This window comes from Perognathus longimembris, chromosome 1 (assembly GCF_023159225.1).
Source record: "Perognathus longimembris pacificus isolate PPM17 chromosome 1, ASM2315922v1, whole genome shotgun sequence".
Lineage (NCBI taxonomy): Eukaryota > Metazoa > Chordata > Mammalia > Rodentia > Heteromyidae > Perognathus > Perognathus longimembris.
In genome coordinates this window covers 132,883,170-132,903,284 of record NC_063161.1, presented here as the reverse complement: position 1 = coordinate 132,903,284, position 20,115 = coordinate 132,883,170, and the positions used below count along the sequence as shown (strand labels likewise).

Below are 20,115 nucleotides of genomic sequence, written 5' to 3'. Positions count from 1 at the left end.
TCTGAGGTGGAATCAATCTGACACCCCTCAACAACCAATGATGGCGCTGGCCAGATCTGACCTCCATATTACATTCTCCCCTTTTTTTCTTGTACATAAAAATCAAATCATCGATTTCTCTTTTGGAGAGCCTAATCTTGCCTGGACTGTATTGACTCCACCCACAGGCTGCTGGGGAGAGCAAGGATGAGACAAGAGCCAGTCCCTTAGGACTGCTGCACTTAAGCTTGGACCCAGAAAGAAACAGGTTATCTGTGAGGTCCACCCCCAGGAGGGCTGCAGGTGTTCTCACCTGTTTAAGTCTCCATCCAGTTACCTAGGTAACTGGCACACCTGGAGGCAGTTACCTCCCTCCTTTCTCTAAGGTCACACCCTAATCCATCTGGACACACTCTAATACACTTGGACACACCTCCCACCCCAGGCAGCTCCTGGGAGTGACTCTCTAGCCTGCCATGCAGCTTTCCAATTTTCTTAATAGAGCTAGTCAACTCCAGTCAACTCAGAGGAGTGGGAAGGTTACCACAGGAAGAATGTTCCCCCAAAATCTTAGTTTCAGCAGATCCAAAGCGGGGCCTTCCAGCACGAATCAGCTGTGTGTGATGGAGCCCCATCTGCTTTTACCACAGTAGGGGCGCTCGGGGTGAAGATGTAGATTCTTCCAGATGACTGTCAGGCCATCCTTGATCTTAACCCAAATGGGATGGGCAGGGGACATGGCGGAAGCAGGCAGCAGTGTCTCCCAGTGTTTAGCCAGGGTTTTTACTAGACACCAATCATCCCACAAGACTTCTTATGGTGGAGCTGTGACTTCATTTTACAGAGAGTGAGACAACTCAAAGAGACTAGCCTGTGGGAGACCACAGACTGGAAAAGACAACGCTGGGTATGTATCTACATTCTCCTGCACAGTCTGATTGAAAATCAAGTGTTACTCTGACTCTTTTGTAAGGACTCTCAGCATACCTGCATGCTCCACTCTGCATCTTGTGAGTAGCTAGTGAATACCAGGCATTTGTACTCACATTTTGACGAGAACTGTGATGAGACTTAGGGAGGGTGGAAAAATCTGAACTACATAGGTACCTATATGCCTCATTTCTCTCAATGTTTCTCACCTCCCTCTGTTTCTTTCCAAGCTTCTGTAGAATGATCTTGACAGAAAAAAAGGGTAACCCCAGGGAACCTTCTGCACACATGAGCCTTTGAACTGATGGAAGCCACTTTGGGATGGCATGAAACTCTAAGCCCCCTCTCCTCCCATCCTCCCTTCCTCTGGGGTCCAAGCCTCTCCTTGTTGCCAGATCAGCTGGAGGGCAGGAAGTCACTCAGAGCAGACTGTTCTGTAGTATCTGCAGGGATTATGGGCAACAATGAAAGTGAGGTGGCCTGATAGGGCCAACACACAGGCAAACCTGCGTGAAGAGGACAAGGCCACCAAACACCCCAGCAGCCCCACTCTACATAGGAGAATGCTTAAACTTTATGATTTATCAAAGGAGAAGCTACAAGAGAGCACTTTTGTGTGGGAATAAAATAATAGCAATTTTAAAATCCTGGCCATCTATTCAATGTTTAAAACACTGTTAAGAGCCAAAAGCCAAGCACAAATCTTGGGGAAATGTTGTTAGTGAGAGGATTGGGTGAGCTGGCCTTTTAGAGTCCCCCCCACCCCCCGCCCCAGTCTGACATTTATCAAATAAGGAGTCTAGATAAGAATAACAGCAACATCAATGCTATTAATATTGGAGCCAAAGTATTGTGTGAGTCTCAGGCAGACAGCAGTGGCTCCCTCCAGGCAGGGAACCTTGCTGAAGTGAGGCTGGGCCTAAATGAACATTTGCACAGGAAGTGCAGAGGCTATAGGTGTGACAAATTGACAGTGGCACTGTACAGCCTATCAACTTCACTACAACAACTAAGAAACACCAGTAACAATGACTTTGAAGATAGGCTTGAGTAAAAGTTCAACAGCATCTCTGTAATAAAATTAGAAAAGGCAATGGAGACTAGGCTGAGAAAATACTAAAAAGCCATGCTAGTTATGGGAAAATATAGATTTCTTCTAAAAATATTAGTCCCTGGGGCATCTTGCAACTACAGATATTGAATGTTGAATAATTTTTGGCTTTTAAAAAAGATGTTGTTCTTTTGTCTTTAGGGTTGGGAATTAAACTTGGTTCCTCATGCTTGCTAGGTAAGCACTCTACCACTTTAGCCACACTCTAGTCCTTTTGATTGCAGTTTTGTTTTACAGAGAATGCCTTATACTAACCTCTTCCCAGGCTGATGTCTTGCTCTCTTCACTTCCTGAGTAGTTTTGATTACAAGCACGTAATGCCATACCCAAATACAAAAGATTAATTTTTTTTGTTTGTCAGTCATGGGGCTTGAACTCAGGCCTAGGTGCTGTCCCTGAGCTCCTTTTTCTCTACCACTTAGAGCCACAGCATAACTTTTGGCATTTCTATGATCAATTGGAGATCAGAGTCTCACAGACTTTCCTGCTTGGGCTGGCTTCAAACCGTGATCCTCAGATCTCAGCCTCCTAAGTTACTAGAATTACAGGCATGAGCCACTGGCACCCAGCTGTAATTTGGAATTCTTATCATTTAACTGATCATTAAGACAGGAAGGAGAGGCTAAGTTTTATCTTTCAATCAAAATATATGGAAGAAATGTCCTAAAAGAAATCAAGTATGAACAAATTTCCAAAGCAAATGCTTAACTAATGAAACTATGAAATCTGGAAATAAACATGTACATAGTATGTAGAAGTTAGTCTTGGCATCTAATTATTAAAATGGAATGTATGGAGCCAGGTATGGTGGGTGACCCCAGAAACTGGGAAACTGAAACAGGAAGGTTGGGAATTTGAGGCCAGTCTGAGCTACTAATGACTCACTGTGCCTGTAAACAAATGCTTATCAAACAATTCTATATATGATTGAGTTTTGTGAATAAGTCAGCCAAGTTGTAATTGTGAAAACCAATAAACAACTACACTTGGACAAGTTTCAATTCTCTTACAGACTATAACTGATCATTAGTGACATCAAAACCAAGACAGTATCTCACAACACAATCACAAGCACATCCAAACTACTTTACACAAATTTCAAACTTATAACATGCAGTACCTGAGGTGGTATTGCAATTATTTCTTGCAAAAACCGAGGTGGAATTTCTCTGAGCTCTGAGACTTTCACTGATGTCGCGTTGCCAGAGTCCAGGAAGTGAACATCAAGAGCCCGGCTGCTGTGGACATTTGTGATCTGAAATGAGACATGTGTTAGCAATTTATTAGCATATTAAAAATACTTCCATGCAACTTACATTTTACCCAATACATAAAAGCAGCAAAGACTATCACTGTTAATACAACTGATTTCAACTTCAAGTATTTAATTCCTCTTAACTGTCTCAGTTTGGTAAACTAACAAAAATTAGTAAAGTATAAGAATAGTAATACTATGCTCTAATTTCATATGATCTGTTATAAAAATGATTTGATATATTGCTAAATATTGCTAATTATAAATATAGTCTATTCTCTAAAATATTAAAATCTGAGAGAAAAACTATAAGCAAATAAAGAACAGGGATGCTTCAGTGATGGAATTTTACTTGCACTGAGTAAATGCTGTATATTTAGAAGTTATAACATTTTATAGCCTCATCATAAATCCTAGTTGTAAGATCCACCCTTGGGGAGGGCTCTATGCAGATGCCCCTCACCTGTTTGTCTTGGCCCAGCACCTGCGTTACCTAGGTAACTGGCACACCAGAGGCAGTTACCTCCCCCCTTCTCTGAGATCACATCCAATCCACCTGGCCATACCTCTTGCCTTTCTCTATAAAATCCGGCTCAACCAGAGTCCCTGCTCTCTTTCCTTTTTCTCTCTTACTCTCTTTCTTTCCTTTTCTTTTGCTCTTCTTCCTTCCCCTCTCCCTCCCCGTGCCTCTATCGTGTGTGGGCTGACAGTCTGCTCTCCCCCTAATAAACTCTTCTCTGCCTGAACCATGTGGCAGGCTTCCTTTCCAGTGAACCTTATACTAGTAATTTTATATTTGTGCTCATTAAAAACTATCTGAAACTCAGAAATTCATAGAGTAGTAAACCTACATTCAAACTAACAAGTTCAAAAATTGGAAAACTAATGCCAGTTACTGGTAGCTCATGACTGAAATCCTAGCTATTGGGGAGGCTGAGATCTAAGGATTTGGGTTTGAAGCCAGTCTGTGTGGGAAAGTCTGTGAGGCTCTTATAGTCAATTAACCACCAAAAGGCCAGAGGTGGAGGTATGGCTCAAGGAGAAAAGCACTCCAAATCTCAGTTTGCTGATGATATACAGTTGTATTAGTAATAGTTATTACTCCTCAAATTTTTTCTTTTTTAAGTGGTTGTGGGGGTTGAACTCAGGGCTTGGTTGTTCTCCCTGAGCTCTTTTGCTCAGGGCTAGCATTCTATCACTTTGAGTCACAGCTCCACTTCCAGTTTTCTCATGATTCACTGGAGGTAAGCATCTCACAGACTTTCCTGCCCAGGCTAGCTTTGAACTACAATCCTTAGATCTCAGCTTCCCGAGTGCTAGGATTACAGGCATGAGCCACCAGAGCCCTGCATGACTGAGTTTTAATTAAGGGGAAAAACAGTAATTTATTAATTAGTTACTATTCTGTATTTTTAAAAAACCAGTAAAAAGTAATTATTACCTTTTTAGGACTGAGTTTCTTATGAAAATTATTCATACTTCCCTCCCCAAATAAACATCACAAATATAACCACCACTACCACACACACACAATCTGCAAAAAATTCTAACATAGTTTAAAGATTCTTTGAAAGTACAGGTTCTTGAATTTAGGTTCTGAATCCCTTTATTCAACAAATAAAGTAAGAGAAATAATATAAAATCAAACAAGACTTTGAACTTCAGTAATTGGGTAAATCAAATACAGAAGGAAGGAGGGCGGAATAGATAGAAAAGGATGGAGGAGGAGAAGGGAAGAAAGGGAGGGAGAGAGGGAGACAGGAAAATGAGAAGAGACAGAAAGGAAAAAGAGAGAAACACAACTACAAAAATCCAAAACCTGCCTTTAAAAACCATAAATATGAGCCAGGCATCAGGTACTTATGAAGCTGAAATCTGAGGATCAAGGTTAAAGCCAGCTGGGCAGACAAATCCCCAGGACTCATCTTCTAGCAAAAAGCTGGAAGTGGAGGTGTAGCTCAAGAGGTAGAGCACCATCATTGAGTGAAAAAGGGAAGGGAGGTTGTTAGGCCCTGAGTTCAAGCCCCATTGCTGGCACCAAAAGAACAAAACAAAACAACCATGATAAAAATATAACCCCTTTATAAAATCATGACTGAGCTTGCAAGAAAATAAGACAATTACCATGGACTAGATAGAAGAGTGTAAATATTGAAGTTACTGCTGTCCCAGGCAGGTGGACATTGAGAAGCCAGTCTTTCAGAGTGTAGAGCTACCCCTCAATGGAAAAGAGACTGAGTGGAGAGAATCAGGCCCTACTAGTAAAGCTACACCTATGCATTCTCTGTACTCTCAAACCCTTCCTAACATATATACCCTGGGAGATCCACATACCAGTATTGTGTATAACAAAAAGTTTAAAAAATCTAAATGTCTAGATGAGAGGAATGTAGAGAGAATGTGGACATTTTCATTTTGTTATGTCACACAGCAGCAAAAATAGATGACCTAGAGGAACAGGGGCGAATTTCAAAAAAATGTATGTAGTAGAAACATGTGCTCTAGAAGAATGTGGTTTATTATTTACATAAACTTTAAAATATTTATTCACTTAGCCATATTCATTTGTGTGTGTGTGTGTGTGTGTGTGTGCGTGTGCGCACTGAGGATTAAACTCAAGGTTTAATTTTTTTGCTCAAGGCTAGAGCTCTACCACTTGAGCCACAGCTCTATGTCCATCTTATTTTTATTATACACTCTAAATACAATTTGTTTCTATAGGTCTACTACCAATATATAAAAAATACATAGTAGCTGGTGCCTGTAATCCTAGCTACTCAAGGGCTGAGATTTGATGATTGTGGTTCAAAGCCAACCCAAGCAGGAAAGTCCCTGTGACTCTTATCTCCAATTAACCACCAGAAAACTGGAAGTGGTGTTAGTGGTGTTTTGGCTCTATGTGGTAGAGCACTAGCCTTGAGCAAAAGAGCTCAGGGACAGTGCCCAGGGCCTAAGTTCACGCCTCATGACTGACCGGGAAGGGGGTGGGAAGCTGGGGAGGGATGCTAAGAAAAGGGGAGCCTAATCATAATAACCACTGTTTTCTTTTATCAAGTGGCAATGAGTATAGGCAGGCTTAGGCTATGTTTAAAACACTTGTTTGTGTATTTGAAATATTTCATAATAAAAACTTCAAAGATCAAGCAACTGATTTTTACCTCTACTCGTAACCATTTTCCTTTGCAGTGGAAGAGGCAGATTTTCCCACAGAAGGGCAATGAGATGAAGTACTCAGAGGTCATGTGCTGCAAGACAGAAATATGAAATTTTGTATTTACTCTTAGCAAAGAGATGTGGCTACATCATTCAAGACAGACAGCTGAGGCACAGGCATATTGCTTTCCCCCACATATTCAGACTTCCCATGAGCCATACCTTCCAAGTGAGCCCAACAGATGCAGCAAATGTACATCTATGATCTGCCTTGTTATTCTTTTTGTTTGTTGCACTTGGTGTTTTATCTCCTCTCCAAGCACATGGCTCAGAAATCTGCACCATTAAAATCTCTACAAATATTAGCAGAAACCACTGGGACTCATGTAGGCTATAGCTTGGTCAGTTATACCTCTCTGAGTCTGACAGAAGTAGGAGGGGGTAGATGGATGAAAAGTGGGGAGGCTGGAATGGCCAACAGTAATCCTCTTCTCTTCATCGTTTAATATTTAGTGTCAAAGGAAAGATTTTAATTCCTAATATATAGTCAATGCCAGTGAAATGCCAACAAATCACAGCCTCTTCAACTGCCTCTTTTGCTACAGCCTGAAGTTGGGACCTTCCCATATCTCTTTTTCTTCAGTAGATGTCTCTATTCTCCCTAAAGGTAATGACCCCACTCCGTTTAGCAGAGTAATAGAAAATGCCACAAATGGCTTCTGTATCATGGATTATACCATCCATGTAAAAAGGAGTCACCAGAGTCAGCCTCTCTGAAAGTGGGGTTAGGGAGGGTTTCAGATTTCTCCAAAATAGACTAGCAAGTTAATCTATAACATGGAAAGGGGTAAAGCTTTAGATCTGATGTCTCAGTTTCAGATGGCAGTCTGAATACAGGTTTGACCTGATTCAGCAAGTAGTTTGAAATACCTATGCCACTGTATGACATTAAATTAGCAACTGCAAGGTATGTAGCAAACTAACAAGGTAAGTCTCTGCCCTCAAGAAGCCTTCTTTGCATGCGGCAGCAGACTAGCTGGCTCCAGCAGTTAAGTTACCAGCAGCTGCAGTTATAAATAACAAATCTGCACGCTGCTAAGCACTTAATATATGCCAGACCCTGCACTAAGCAGAATCTCCACTATCCTTGTGATTAACACATACAACACAATACTACCTTCATTTTATTCTAATTTTAAATATAATTTTGTTACTAAGGTGTAGTACAGAGGGTTATCACTTCATAAGTCAGGTAATGAGCACATTTCTTTTTTCGACAATGTCACTGCTTCCTTTGCTTTCCTCCAGTTTCCCTTTCGTATTGTCCGTAAGCTATATAGGTCTTTTCCCACACAGTATACACTGAATACCATGATTATATTTGTTCACCCTTGTTCCTTCTTTTTCTGCATCCTCCATTTGCTCCCCAAAAGAAAAAACCCCAAAAGCTAAAACAAACACGATCATCACCACCACCACCAACAAAACCCATGTTTCTTTTTCCTGCAATTTGTTTGGATAAATAGTATTGTAAATGTTCAGAGAAGTTACACCTTTGAGTTTTCTCCTCTAAAGATAGGTATCCTCCTTTAGTCTGACTGTGCATGAATATTCGCCTAAAGTCCCTTATAGGTTACATGACTAGTTATATTTTAAATCTGGTTTCCACATGAGAGAAAACATGCGCTGTTTTGTCTCTCTGAGCTTGGCTTACCTCACTTGCCATGATTCATTCTAGATCCATCCATTTCCTTGCACATGACATAATCTTATTCTTTATAATGGATAAGTAAAATTCCATTGTGTGTGTCTGTGTGTGTGTTATTAATCCACCCGATCTGTTGTAAGGTATCTGGGCTGTTTCCATAACTTGACTATTGTGAATGGTACAGCAATGAACATGGATGTGCAAGTGTCTTTACTGTAGCCTGACTTGTAATGACCTGGGTAGATGCCCAAGAGTTACTACCTCATTTTATCATGCAGATATTAGAGGAGTTTTGTTTCCTACTTCCCCCCAAAACTCTGAAGTCTGAGATTTCTACTTACTCTAAACACTACCTTAAACTATTAAGAACTTACACTAACACAGTTTAGAGTTTGCATTTTACTACTAAGTTTGGAGGAGGTGCTGTGCTGCCATACCTTGCAATGGAAATAATCCTCTATCTTGTGCAGAAGGTCATTGAGTTTGTTCAGCCCCTTGCAAGGCACTTGGCAGTAGAGGGTCCCATCAGAGCAAATGTTAGTCACCTTGACATTTGTGTACATGGCATCGACCTGGAATGAACAAAGGACACAAGAACAGAATGTTGCTTTTACTCCATCACAGGATAGGTACCTCATTATCTCATTAAAAAGTCTTACATTTTAAAATATCAGAGGATAGCTAAATAAAAAATTCATAAATTAAACATTAAAAAACACTACAGTTAACTACACTGAATTCCTTTTCTTTTCAAAAAGAATACCCAATATCATTTGTGTCTGGTACAAGATTACATTACCACATTTCATTCTCTGAAAGGTTATGGATGAGGCCTTAACTTTGGCATGTTCTCCCCTCCCCCATTTACTTAGAATAAAAATAACTTCACAAACCATGCTTTTTAAACACTGATAGATGTAAAAAAGACTTACAAAAGCAATTCCATTACTAGATTGCTTTTAAACCTGTGTCCATGACAGCCAGCTGAATTTTACCAAGTTTTAAAAACTGTAGTCAAAGCAAGCATTTAATCTTAACCCTTTTAGCCAACTAATAATTTACAGTTCTAATTAAAACTATTTTCACTGTTTTAGGAAATCTTGAAAATGATCACTTTTAGCATCTCATTCCATTATTCAGGGTAAATGTTCTCTAATTTATTTAAAATGTCCCTTCCTTTGCGCTAGGCACAGTAGCTAATGCTCTCATCCTAGCCACTTACTTAGAAGGCAGTGATCAGGAGGATTCCAGTTCAAGGCCAGATGAACAAAGTTCATGCGATTCCCATCTCAACCAATAAAAATCTAGGTGTGATGACACGCCTGCCATCCCAGCTACACAAAAAGTATAGTAGGAAAGCTGGGCTCTGGTGGCTCATGCCTATAATCCTAGCTACTCAGGAAGTTGGTATCTGAGGATAGCAGTTTGAATTCATCCCAGGAAGTAAAGTCCATGGGACAGTTATCTCCAATTAACCAGGAAAAAACTGGAAGGGGAGCGGTGGCTCAAGTGATATACCATTAATCTTGAATGCAATAGCACTCAGGCCCTGAATTCAAGCCCCAGAACTGGTGGGTGCATGCGTGTATGCATGTGTGCACATGCGCATACACACACACACACAGTGTAATAGGAGTGTCAAACTCCAAGCTGGCCCAGGTACAAATATGAGACACTATTTGGAAAAATAGTAGCTGAAGGCATGGCTCAAGTGACATGCCTAGTAAGCACAAGTTCTTGAGTTCAAACTTAGTATCACTGAAAGAAAAAAGGTGGGACTACAAATAAAAAAATGTTGAAATTATTAATAAATATCCCATTTCTTTGTATTTTTAAAATTATCTTTGTAAAATGACTTTATACATATTCACAAATAAGATATTCATAAGAACCCCATTACTAAGAAATAATTACTATTAACATTTTGATCATTTTCCTTCAAGTATTAGGTGTGACAGAGGACAGTGGTGACTACAAGTTACCTGGAGGTGAACCTCCAGGGACTTGTCGCACATGGCCTTCAGGCAGGTGGCGTTGATATTGATATCATCTTCCCCTGAGGTATCGTACAGAACAACCAGGGGGATGTCCGACTTGTCGAGTATCTCCACTGCAAAGATCTTCCCGCAGGTTAAAGATTCAACCACTTTCATGAGGTCAGGATCATCATTTAGAACATCCAACCCTGAAAAGTGAAGAATATTCTAATTTCAACTGATTAACAGTCATTACAAAATGGACAGATTGTGTTTGTCTTGGCCATGTATTAAAATTATGAACACGTTAAATTTTAAGCTCCTTCAGGTTTGTTTTTGTTTTGGCCAGTCCTGGGGCAACTATGGCTCTATAGTATAGTCTGAAGTCTGTAATTGTGATACCTTCAGTATTGCTTTCTTCCCCCAACTTTAGATTGTTATGGCTCTTTGGGTCTTTTGTGTTGCTACATGGCTATTTGGGCCTTTTGTGTCGCTACATGAATTTTTAGATTGATTTCTTTATCTCTGGCGAAGAATGACACTGGGATTTTGAAGATGGCCTTTGGCAGTATGGTCATTTTCATGATATTAAGTTTTCCAACCCATAAATAAGGAAGGTCTTGTCACCTAAAAGACATTAAATTTCTTCCCTCCTTTCCTTCCTCTCTCCCTTCTCACCATCATGATTCTTGAGAATACTATGAAAGAGAAAACTAGTGTGTAACCGAACACAGGTATAATGTGGATTGTGTTGTAGTCCAGTTACTGTTCTAGCTCTTTGAAAAATTTAATTCCATATATCCTATCCCAATATGGTACTACCCTGACTATTTCTATACTTTCCCCTCGAACTCACAAGCTAAAAATCAGACTCTTTGTGCTGCCCTATTCTCTAGTGCACAACTTCACAGCTTTTTATAAACATTTCTTTTCAGCATCTTAAGTCTTGTCCTATGCTCTTGTTATGTTCCTTTCAAAACCAGGGCTCACAGGTTTTGAACACGCTCTTAAGATTACTTTGGGTTTATCTCACTGACAGTCAGACTCAACTCCTGGACATTAGCACTCATTCTTGAGGGGTATGGGACATTTCTTTAGAGTACTAGAGAATATCACTTTTGGAATTCTGTGCAAGTCCTCCTGATAAAATGCATATTCCCATTAACCCGACCACTGGTATCTTCCATACCTTAAGCTTATTCCTACAATGTTACAAACACATGCATGTGCATGCATGTACATGCTCCCCCTGCTTTTCCTCCCTTAACCCCTCTCTCTCATGATCCCTAAGGATAAAAGGAAAAGAACAGATTTCTTGACTATGCAAAACACTGCACATGACCTTTAGCCAAACTCAGCAGGCTAAGCAAGGGTTTGTGTCTCCATGGTCCACCTCTATGGGAAAAAGCTGAGGGTCGCCTGGTAACATATGAACAACAGGACTGAATCTGTTCAAATCCCATGATGGGGTCTCTATGGGTTCTCACTAGGGTAATAAGTACAAAACAACCCTTTCAGGTGGCAAAACCTTTTTTATAGGAAAATGTATTATAATAAATATATTAACAATAAAACATAAAATGCAACATTTTCATAGTGTTTTATATTTTAATGTTCTTTTTATATTTTGTTATGTATATAATCTTCTATAGATAACATTAAACATAAATTTGTTTAAACCTTTCAAGAAAATAACACATTACAACACCTTGAGATTCTAAGAATTTCACTACCAGAAAGTACAGTAGTGATGACCTGCCAAAATGGAGAGAGTTAACAGGCATGGTGGTACACAGCTGTAATCATAGCTAGGGAGGCTAAGACAGGAGGCCCACCTAGGCTACACGGGGAGACCTTGCCCAGAAAACAAAACACAAGGCAATTTTTAATTGTTTTTAAAAAATCTCTTACCTGCTAGCTTGCACTTTGAAGCTTGGAATGACAGCGAGCAGAATTTTGGATTCAGTTTGTATGCTTTACTCTTCTCAATCTGTTCACTAAAACCATAGTCAACATAGCATACCTAATGATAAAAAGGGGGCAAACAATGTTTAGGCTCAAAGAGTTCTTAATCCTTACTTTAAAAAAATCATTTGATTCATTTTATTTCACAATCAGCAAGGTGAACAGTATCACAGCCAACTGCACAAAGCCAGGGCAGGTACCCCCTAGTGAATCCCAGAAGAAAAGATGGGTTGGGACATAGGCAACCTCCCTGTTGTACTCCCATCTGCTCCTTCAGCTCTGGTCAATGGGAAGAGCAGGGTGGAGAATAGGCAGACCCCTGGATCTTGCTGCAGCACACCTATGGTTCTGTCAACATGCAGCCTTCCTCCCCTACCTTCCCTCAATGGCCAGGTGCCCACATCACCTTGTCCTCTCTTCAATTACTCTTTTCTCAGGCCCTTGGGCAACAGTAGTTGCTCTAGATAGGGCACTGCTCTTATGGTACAAAGCAAATTCTAAAAGCCACAGGCTACATTTGGCCTCTTCTCAGCCATTGTGCTTCTAGGGTCCAAGATGCTACTGTTAACAAGAAGGCTGGACAGCACAGGACTCCACTGAAAATATGGGCATGTATAGCTGTTCTTTTTCAAGGTCATGAAACTAGGTTAGGTTTCCAACCAGCTCAGTGAATGTCCTCAATCTGTGGGACAGAGTATGTTTGTACAGGTATTCCTCTCTCTGTGACAACAGATCATTACAAGAGCCTGGATATTGTGTGTGTGTGTGTGTGTGTGTGTGTGTGTGTGTGTGTGTGTGTATACAGATCATTACAAGAGCCTGGATATTGTGTGTGTGTGTGTGTGTGTGTGTGTGTGTGTGTACAGATCATTACAAGAGCCTGGATATGTGTGTGTGTGTGTGTGTGTGTGTGTGTGTGTTTTGGTTTTTTTTTTGGCCAGTCCTGGGCCTTAAACTCAGGGCCTGAGCACTGTCCCTGGCTTCTTTTTGCTCAAGGCTAGCACTCTGCCACTTGAGCCACAGTGCTACTTCTGGCCGTTTTCTGTATATGTGGTGCTGAGGAATCAAACCCAGGGCCTCATGTATATGAGGCAAGCACTCTTGCCACTAGGCCATATTCTCAGCCTGAGCCTGGATATTTTTTATAGAGTATATTTATAGTATTAGATAATCATTAGTGTATATACAAAACTTTCTGTTGAAAAAAAGATTATGTAAATACAAAGCCATTTTAGCCATCTAGAAACATTAAGTTGTGGTTTATAATAATAAAGACGCTAAAATTGTTGAAAGCTAGCATGGTTCTATAATGAAAGCTGGTGATGGTTATTTAAAACACACACATAACATAACAAAAACCAGGGTTCAGGCTTGGCTAAGTAGTACCAAGCAAGCAAAGGTAAGTCTCTTTCACCTTCTGAAGAAAAAGAGTTCTTAGTCCTTAGATGACAGCTTTAACACAAGAGTTTCTAGTCAAGAGTCTCAGGAAACCAGGAGAGCAGAAAGACCACTAACTTAAACCTTGACTATGTGAGACTTCCTTCTCTCTATTGGAAAAAAGCACTGTTTTAAGTTCACACTTCACACTGCTAGGGCCCCAGATTGATGGCAGAGCCTCCATGGAAGGCAGCTAGCCCAATTATGCACAAGTACATTTCTCCCACATCTCATATCTCCTCCACCTCCCTATCCCCAGTTCTCAGGGGTCAGGCAGCTTTCATTCCCTTAGTACAGTACAGACTAAGGAAGACTGCTCAAAAGCCTTCAAAGGGTTTTTTGAAATATTCATAGGTTGCTCTTTCCTTCCTTTCTTGTCCTTATCAGGACGCTACATGTTTGCTTGGCAGACAGCATTTATAAAGCACTTGTCCTTGGATGGCCCAGAGTGACTCTAGCCACATCCTGTCCTGTGTCCTCTCCTCTGTGAGGGTAAAGCATTTCTTTGAAGTCCTGATACTGGCACGAGTAGGCTCCCGACCCCCATCCACCCCTGATTCTCTGGCGCCATCAAATGGCCACAAGTTGCACAGAGCCACCTGAGTAACTCTCAAAGCTGTTCTGACATGGGCTACTGGCACCAAGCCTCGGGGAGTACATACACCAAGGATCCCACAGATGGGGAGCAAGGAGGGGTCTGATACTCATCACCAGGCAAAGTTTAACCCAAGAGAAACAGAGCTAGTACTAGAAGTAGTTGGGGTTTCTCCAAATAAAGGAAGAAATGACTGTGAGCTCCACCAGGAGTAGGAAAGAGGAGCTGGGCAGGATCACTACAAGAGCATACTACTGTATAAGGTATTCCACCACTTTTTAAATTTCTATCAATCAGCCCATAACTCTCAATAGCAATACCAATGGCATTCTGGACAATGTCTGTGGATAACTGCACTGTTTATTGTAAACACTGCTGTACCTTCAACATGTCCCTGGGATTTATGGAGGATTCTTCTCAAGAAATTCCTCTGCCTCGGGGCTGGGGATATAGCCTAGCGGCAAGAGTGCCTGCCTCGGATACACGAGGCCCTAGGTTCGATTCCCCAGCACCACATATACAGAAAACGGCCAGAAGCGGCGCTGTGGCTCAAGTGGCAGAGTGCTAGCCTTGAGCGGGAAGAAGCCAGGGACAGTGCTCAGGCCCTGAGTCCAAGGCCCAGGACTGGCAAAAAAAAAAAAAAAAAAAAGAAATTCCTCTGCCTTAAAATGGTCTAGCCTATGGGTAGGTAAGAGAAATCGACCAAAGTAGAAGTCTATCAAGGGACATTTATGGCAGTTACGCTTATCACTGAGAGGCCAGAGCAAAGGAGGGACTTGACCCAGGGCACCAAAATACAAACAGAGTCAGGCTGAGTGCCTGAGCCACAAATACAAGTCCTGTACTTTGACTTCAATTTGATCCTTAGAACTTTTCTAACCTGTTTTCTAAATGGATCCAAGTACAATTTATACTGAATAAAAATAGTGCTTTAATGTTTATAGTTACTTTTTTTTTCTGTCAATCTTGAGGCTTGAACTAAGGGCTGGGCACTGTCCCACGAACTTTTGTGCTCAAGGCTAGTGCTCCACTACTTTATATGTATAAAATCTGTGTTGGAAACTATTAAACATTATTAAAAGAATAAAAAAATAACAGAAAATATCACAGCATGAACGATACTGAAATAAATTGTGCTATGAATGAAGATATCAAAATTGAAGTCATTGACAGCTATGGAATAGCAGGGCTGTTGGGGATGGGGAAAGTGAGAGGAAGCCAGGGTGAAAGACCACAGGGAGCCCCCTTTGAACAACTATCATGTAGAGACACACAAAAAGACAGAAATGCAAAACATGTCTGGTCTGGGGTATAGGTACTAGTGGAGGTGGATGGGAAAACAGGAGAGGATGAGAGAGAATAGGTTGTCAAGACACTTAATGTATATGAAAATGGAACAATGACACTTGTAGAAACTGGTCTGGGAAGGAGGAGAAGGTATAGAGAAGAGTGAAGGAGGGGCCAAGTCTGACTCACTGTGTATACATATGGACATGTCAAAATAGAACCCTTTGAACAACTAATTGATGCTAATAAAAAATGTGGAAATCAAAATCTGACATATACAGATGAGCCTCCAGCAGTCCAAGTAGGATAATAGGGCAGCCCTGGAAACAGATCTTGAGCCAGAGAAAGGAAGACAGACAGCTCTCTGATCAGGTCGTGGCCCTCACTGGAGGCCTGGACTCAAACCCACTGGACTGCTTGGTTTGGGGAATGAGAATAAACCTTCTTTTCCAGATTATACTGTGGATCATGCAATGTCCTTGAGAAGCACATACATATATTGCCAAGCTCCAAGCTCACACAACTACCACTGATAATCTTTTACAGATACACCTTTGTAACCTCTAGTGTCAGCTACCCATGACTGAGAAGCTGTAATGCTTGCCTTTAGCTTGTTCTCCTCTGCTGAGATGATCTGTGCACGTAACCAGGCATCTTCTTCGGCCTTGACCGCCAGCAGCTGCCCGACATGTACAGCCTGGACTGGTGCAACCTTGGGATTCTTACTGTAATACTCTTTCATCTCATCTTCCATTAATTCCTGAGCAGCTGAGTAGTCTTTGCCCACATACCTGGATTTGTGAAAGGAAGAGAACACAAATGAAACATCTCAGGGAGTGGAAAACTTCAGGAACTCTGTAGTGCTGCTCCACTCTTCTGTGGCCATCTTTGGTTTCAGCCTCAGTTTTTCCCAGGGGGCAGGGTTGTGGGGAATCACACAAAGCAAGGCTGAGGCCCAGACCACTGTGCAACAGAGTAAATATTGACCAACAAGGACACAATGAGGAGGCTTTTTGGGGAAGATCAGGCTGAGAAGGTTTGGAAGAGGGGACGACACACAGAAAATCTTCATAAAAGGAAACCAGGCAAGTAAGGGTAGTCCTCAGATCTTGACTAATGCTATTAGATCTGTATAGACTACTGAGAAGATAATCTATAGCAGGCCATGTTGTCCTATGGCTGGGTATGAACAAACCTCATCTCTGAAAAGCAGTGACTCGGTGGTAGAGTGCTTGCCTAATTGATCCTGGGTTTGATCCATAAGTTGAAGAAACCAAAACAAACCCAAAATGAAAAACCAAACCAAACAGCCATCCTTAAACAACGCAATGTGACATCTTCCCTCTAAAAAACTTATTGAACAAATTGGAATAAAATGTTGAATTCTTACACTCTTAAAAGTGACATGTTCTAGCTGAATGCCTCTAAAATGTATGCTGAGTGTATTATTTTCAGACATACCATATAACTTTCTAGTTTTCTACTGCTGATGATTGCAATCTTGCTGATCTATCTCCTGTTATCAAAATATACTCATTTAGCCAGGCATGGTGGTACATGCTTGAAATCCTAATTACTCCAGAGGCAGGAATCAGTAGGATTAAGTTAGAGGCAAAAAAATGTTAGAAGATTCCTGAACAAATAGAGCAGGCATGGTAGTATGCCTGGGTCCCAGCTGCATAGAAGGATATAGGTAGGAGAATCTCCTCAGAGGCTAGCTCAGGCAAAAACTCGAGACCCTATTTAGAAAAAAATAACTAAAGCAAAATAAACAGTGCTGGAAATATAGTTCCAGTAGGAGGATCTGCTTAACAAGCATGAGGTTCTGAGTTCAAATCCCACTCAACAATCACAAAAACAACAGAACAGCTTTTTTTTTTTCTTTCTTACATACACAAGCAGCTGTTTTCCTGTTCTCATTAGGGGTGTGCTTCTAGGACACAGAGACTGGAAAAGTAAGTTTGGATCATGAAAACAAGAGCTGCCATAACCACTGGAGGCTGTGCTATGAAATCACCTGGCCAGGGAGCTGGGGGGAGCCATAGAACACTGGTATGGGTCAGTTGTTACTCAGGGTCCTAATGAGCCCAAGTAGCTGTAAGAAGCTATTCCTTTACAAGTGTTTCTGCATGTGGACTAGTGGAGAGCAGGGCAGAAGATGCTGTATTAAAATGGTTTGCTACCAGAACAAGGCAAAAAGCTATTTTTAAAAAGTCTGGGCACTGGTGGCTCACCCCTTTAATCCTAGCTACTCAGAAGGTTGAGATCTGAGGATCAAGGTTCAAAGCCAGCCCTGTAAGGAAAATCTGTGAGACTCTCATCTCTACTTAACTACCTAAAATCTGGAAGAGGAGCTGTGGTTCAAAGTGGTAGAGTACTAGCCTTGAGCAAAGAAGCTCAGGGACAGCACCCATGCCCTAAGTTCAAGACCCACAACTGGAAAAAAAAAAGCCCTATGCAGATGGAGAGAACTCCTTTGGGGAGCAAGGGCTACTTTTAAAGTAATACAAGCATATTATTCACTCCTGAACCTCCCAAGGCTTTGCCACACTCTATCATTTAAACTAAAGAGTTTGTCTGCAATCTCGTGGGAGGTCTGCATTACACCCCTTTTCCTGGGACCTGGAGTCTCAGGGGCCCTGGAATTTTCAGTCCTTGAGAGACCAACTGGCAGGGCTCAGGCTGCAGTGGCGATATGGTTGCCTGGCACAGGCTCCACCAAGGAGATAGGAGGTGGGGTAAAAGTGTGAATTCTAGGCATCTCTGCTCTCTGCAGCAGCCCCTATAGGAAAGACCAGATACAGCCCTGTGAGAGATAGGATGATGCTACAGCTAGAATGAAGTGGCTGTCACAAGAATGGATTCAAAGTGTCTTGAAATTATGTGAGCAAGTGGACAGAGAATGATGACATCAATTTAGGTATGCCATATAGTTTCACAAAGTTAATTAAACTTTTTTTTCCACATTTACAATAATGCTGGGGACGGCACTCAAGAGCTTCATACATGTTTAGGCTCTACCCTTAGACCCAATGTTAATTTGTGAGAGTGGAGACCAAGATTCCCATATTTGATGTGCAGGTTCTGCCTTAGCACTCCTCTAGGCCCTTTATGAGCCAAAAGGCCAACTAGGGCTTACTGTCTGTGTGTGTAAACACGTGGGTACAGAACAGGGCTCAGTCTGCAGGGGTGGAGTGTGAGCCAGTGACATACGTAGGCTCAAGCTAATGACAGGCATTGTCCACTGTGCTTACTGGCTTCTAGCCACCCCACTGAACACATAAAATGCAGACTCCAGGATGCATGCTTGTAATGGGAAAAGCTAGGGAGGATGCAAACTTACACTGGGAAAAGCTATGTAAATAATCTGAAGACATGTTTTTCAAGTTACTTTTATCATTTCAATTAAAAAAATATTTTTGGGGGGGCCAGTTCTGGGGCTTGAAGTCAGGGCCTGAGCACTGTCCCTGGTTTCTTTTTGCTCAAGGCTAGCACTCTGCCACTTGAGCCACAGTGCCACTTCTGGCCATTTTCTGTATATGTGGTGCTGGGGAATTGAACCCAGGGCCTCATATATACGAGGCAAGCACTCTTGCCACTAGGCCATATCCCCAGTCCTTAAAATTTTTTCTCATAAGAACAGTTAACAAATATTATTGTATTTCACTATAACTCTTTCTAACCAAGAATATGTCATCCTTTAATCCCAGCACCCATGAAAAGAACAGCACACCAGCATCAGAAAGAACTAGACAGTGCAACTTGCCTGATAACCACGTCGTTTGTGTTGTTCAGTTCAACCACCAGCACAGATGGAGAGGCCTCGGTGGGAATGACTAGAGGAGGAATAGCTACGGCCATATCCTCTACACAAGTTTCGGCACTCTCAGCAATGTTTTTCTCTATCTGCAAATATTCTTGCTCAATCATAGACTTAATGTCATAATCTCCTTGTGCTTGCCCTTCATCCTTTAGGATCTTGTCGGCAGGCAATGGAAGTTTAGCGTAGAGAATAGCTTTCTGGGGATTTCCAGAAATGTAGTCTATGGTGCATACATCCGAAAGTGCAGCAAGGTTTTTTAAGGCATCCTCGGGGAATTTTACTTTGTACGTGTCCTCAAATGCTTTTGGGAGTGCACTTGCCCAAAGGCCACTTGCGTATTTCACCAGCAGCTCGGCTACTTTCTCTTTGACATCTCCTGGCATCACTTCTGGACTCTCTTTTGATGGTTCTGTTTGCTTGGAAGCAGGTGGCAGGGGCACCTTGTCTGGTTCAGGTTCACTTGTCAAGAGCTGCTTTCTCTCGGCTGGATAAAGAAGTAAATCTTGACCCCCACTGCAAGGTTTTTCCACCTGAATATTTTTAAACCAAGCAAATGACAGGAATATCAGTGGCTATAAGCAACCCGAAAACACATTTAAGTATTTCATATTTGAGGGCAACACTAGTTTTCAAAGTTCAAAGCAATCACACACTGACGTGTATATTGTATTCTTTCTCTGTAGTATTTTCAAGCATTGCGTTCACTTGCAAGTAACAGAAACCACATTTCTGAAACTTTGAAATGGTATTCAATTTACTTGTGAGGCATCCAGATTCTAGTCTAGGAAACCATAGTGCTCTGCTCTATCTAAAGTGTGCTGTGTGCTCTGTCCTCTATGATGAATCCAGAGCAATAACTTACAAAACACACTGGATCCAAGATGAAAGGAAGCTAG

General features: G+C 41.5%; 1 protein-coding gene across 5 annotated transcripts in view; it reads right to left on the bottom strand.

Annotated features, from left to right (window-relative positions):
• Positions 1–20,115, bottom strand: part of Tdrd7 (tudor domain containing 7) — a 58,732-nt gene that overhangs the window by 11,949 nt on the left and 26,668 nt on the right. For all 5 annotated transcript variants that reach the window (XM_048337538.1, XM_048337466.1, XM_048337566.1 and 2 more), the window contains 7 exons: positions 19,163–19,749; positions 16,001–16,187; positions 12,024–12,135; positions 10,119–10,321; positions 8,574–8,708; positions 6,434–6,520; positions 3,141–3,275 (listed from right to left, as the gene is read on the bottom strand). In XM_048337538.1, the coding sequence (XP_048193495.1) occupies positions 3,141–3,275; positions 6,434–6,520; positions 8,574–8,708; positions 10,119–10,321; positions 12,024–12,135; positions 16,001–16,187; positions 19,163–19,749 (1,446 nt within the window). The remainder of the gene's footprint in view (positions 1–3,140; positions 3,276–6,433; positions 6,521–8,573; positions 8,709–10,118; positions 10,322–12,023; positions 12,136–16,000; positions 16,188–19,162; positions 19,750–20,115) is intronic.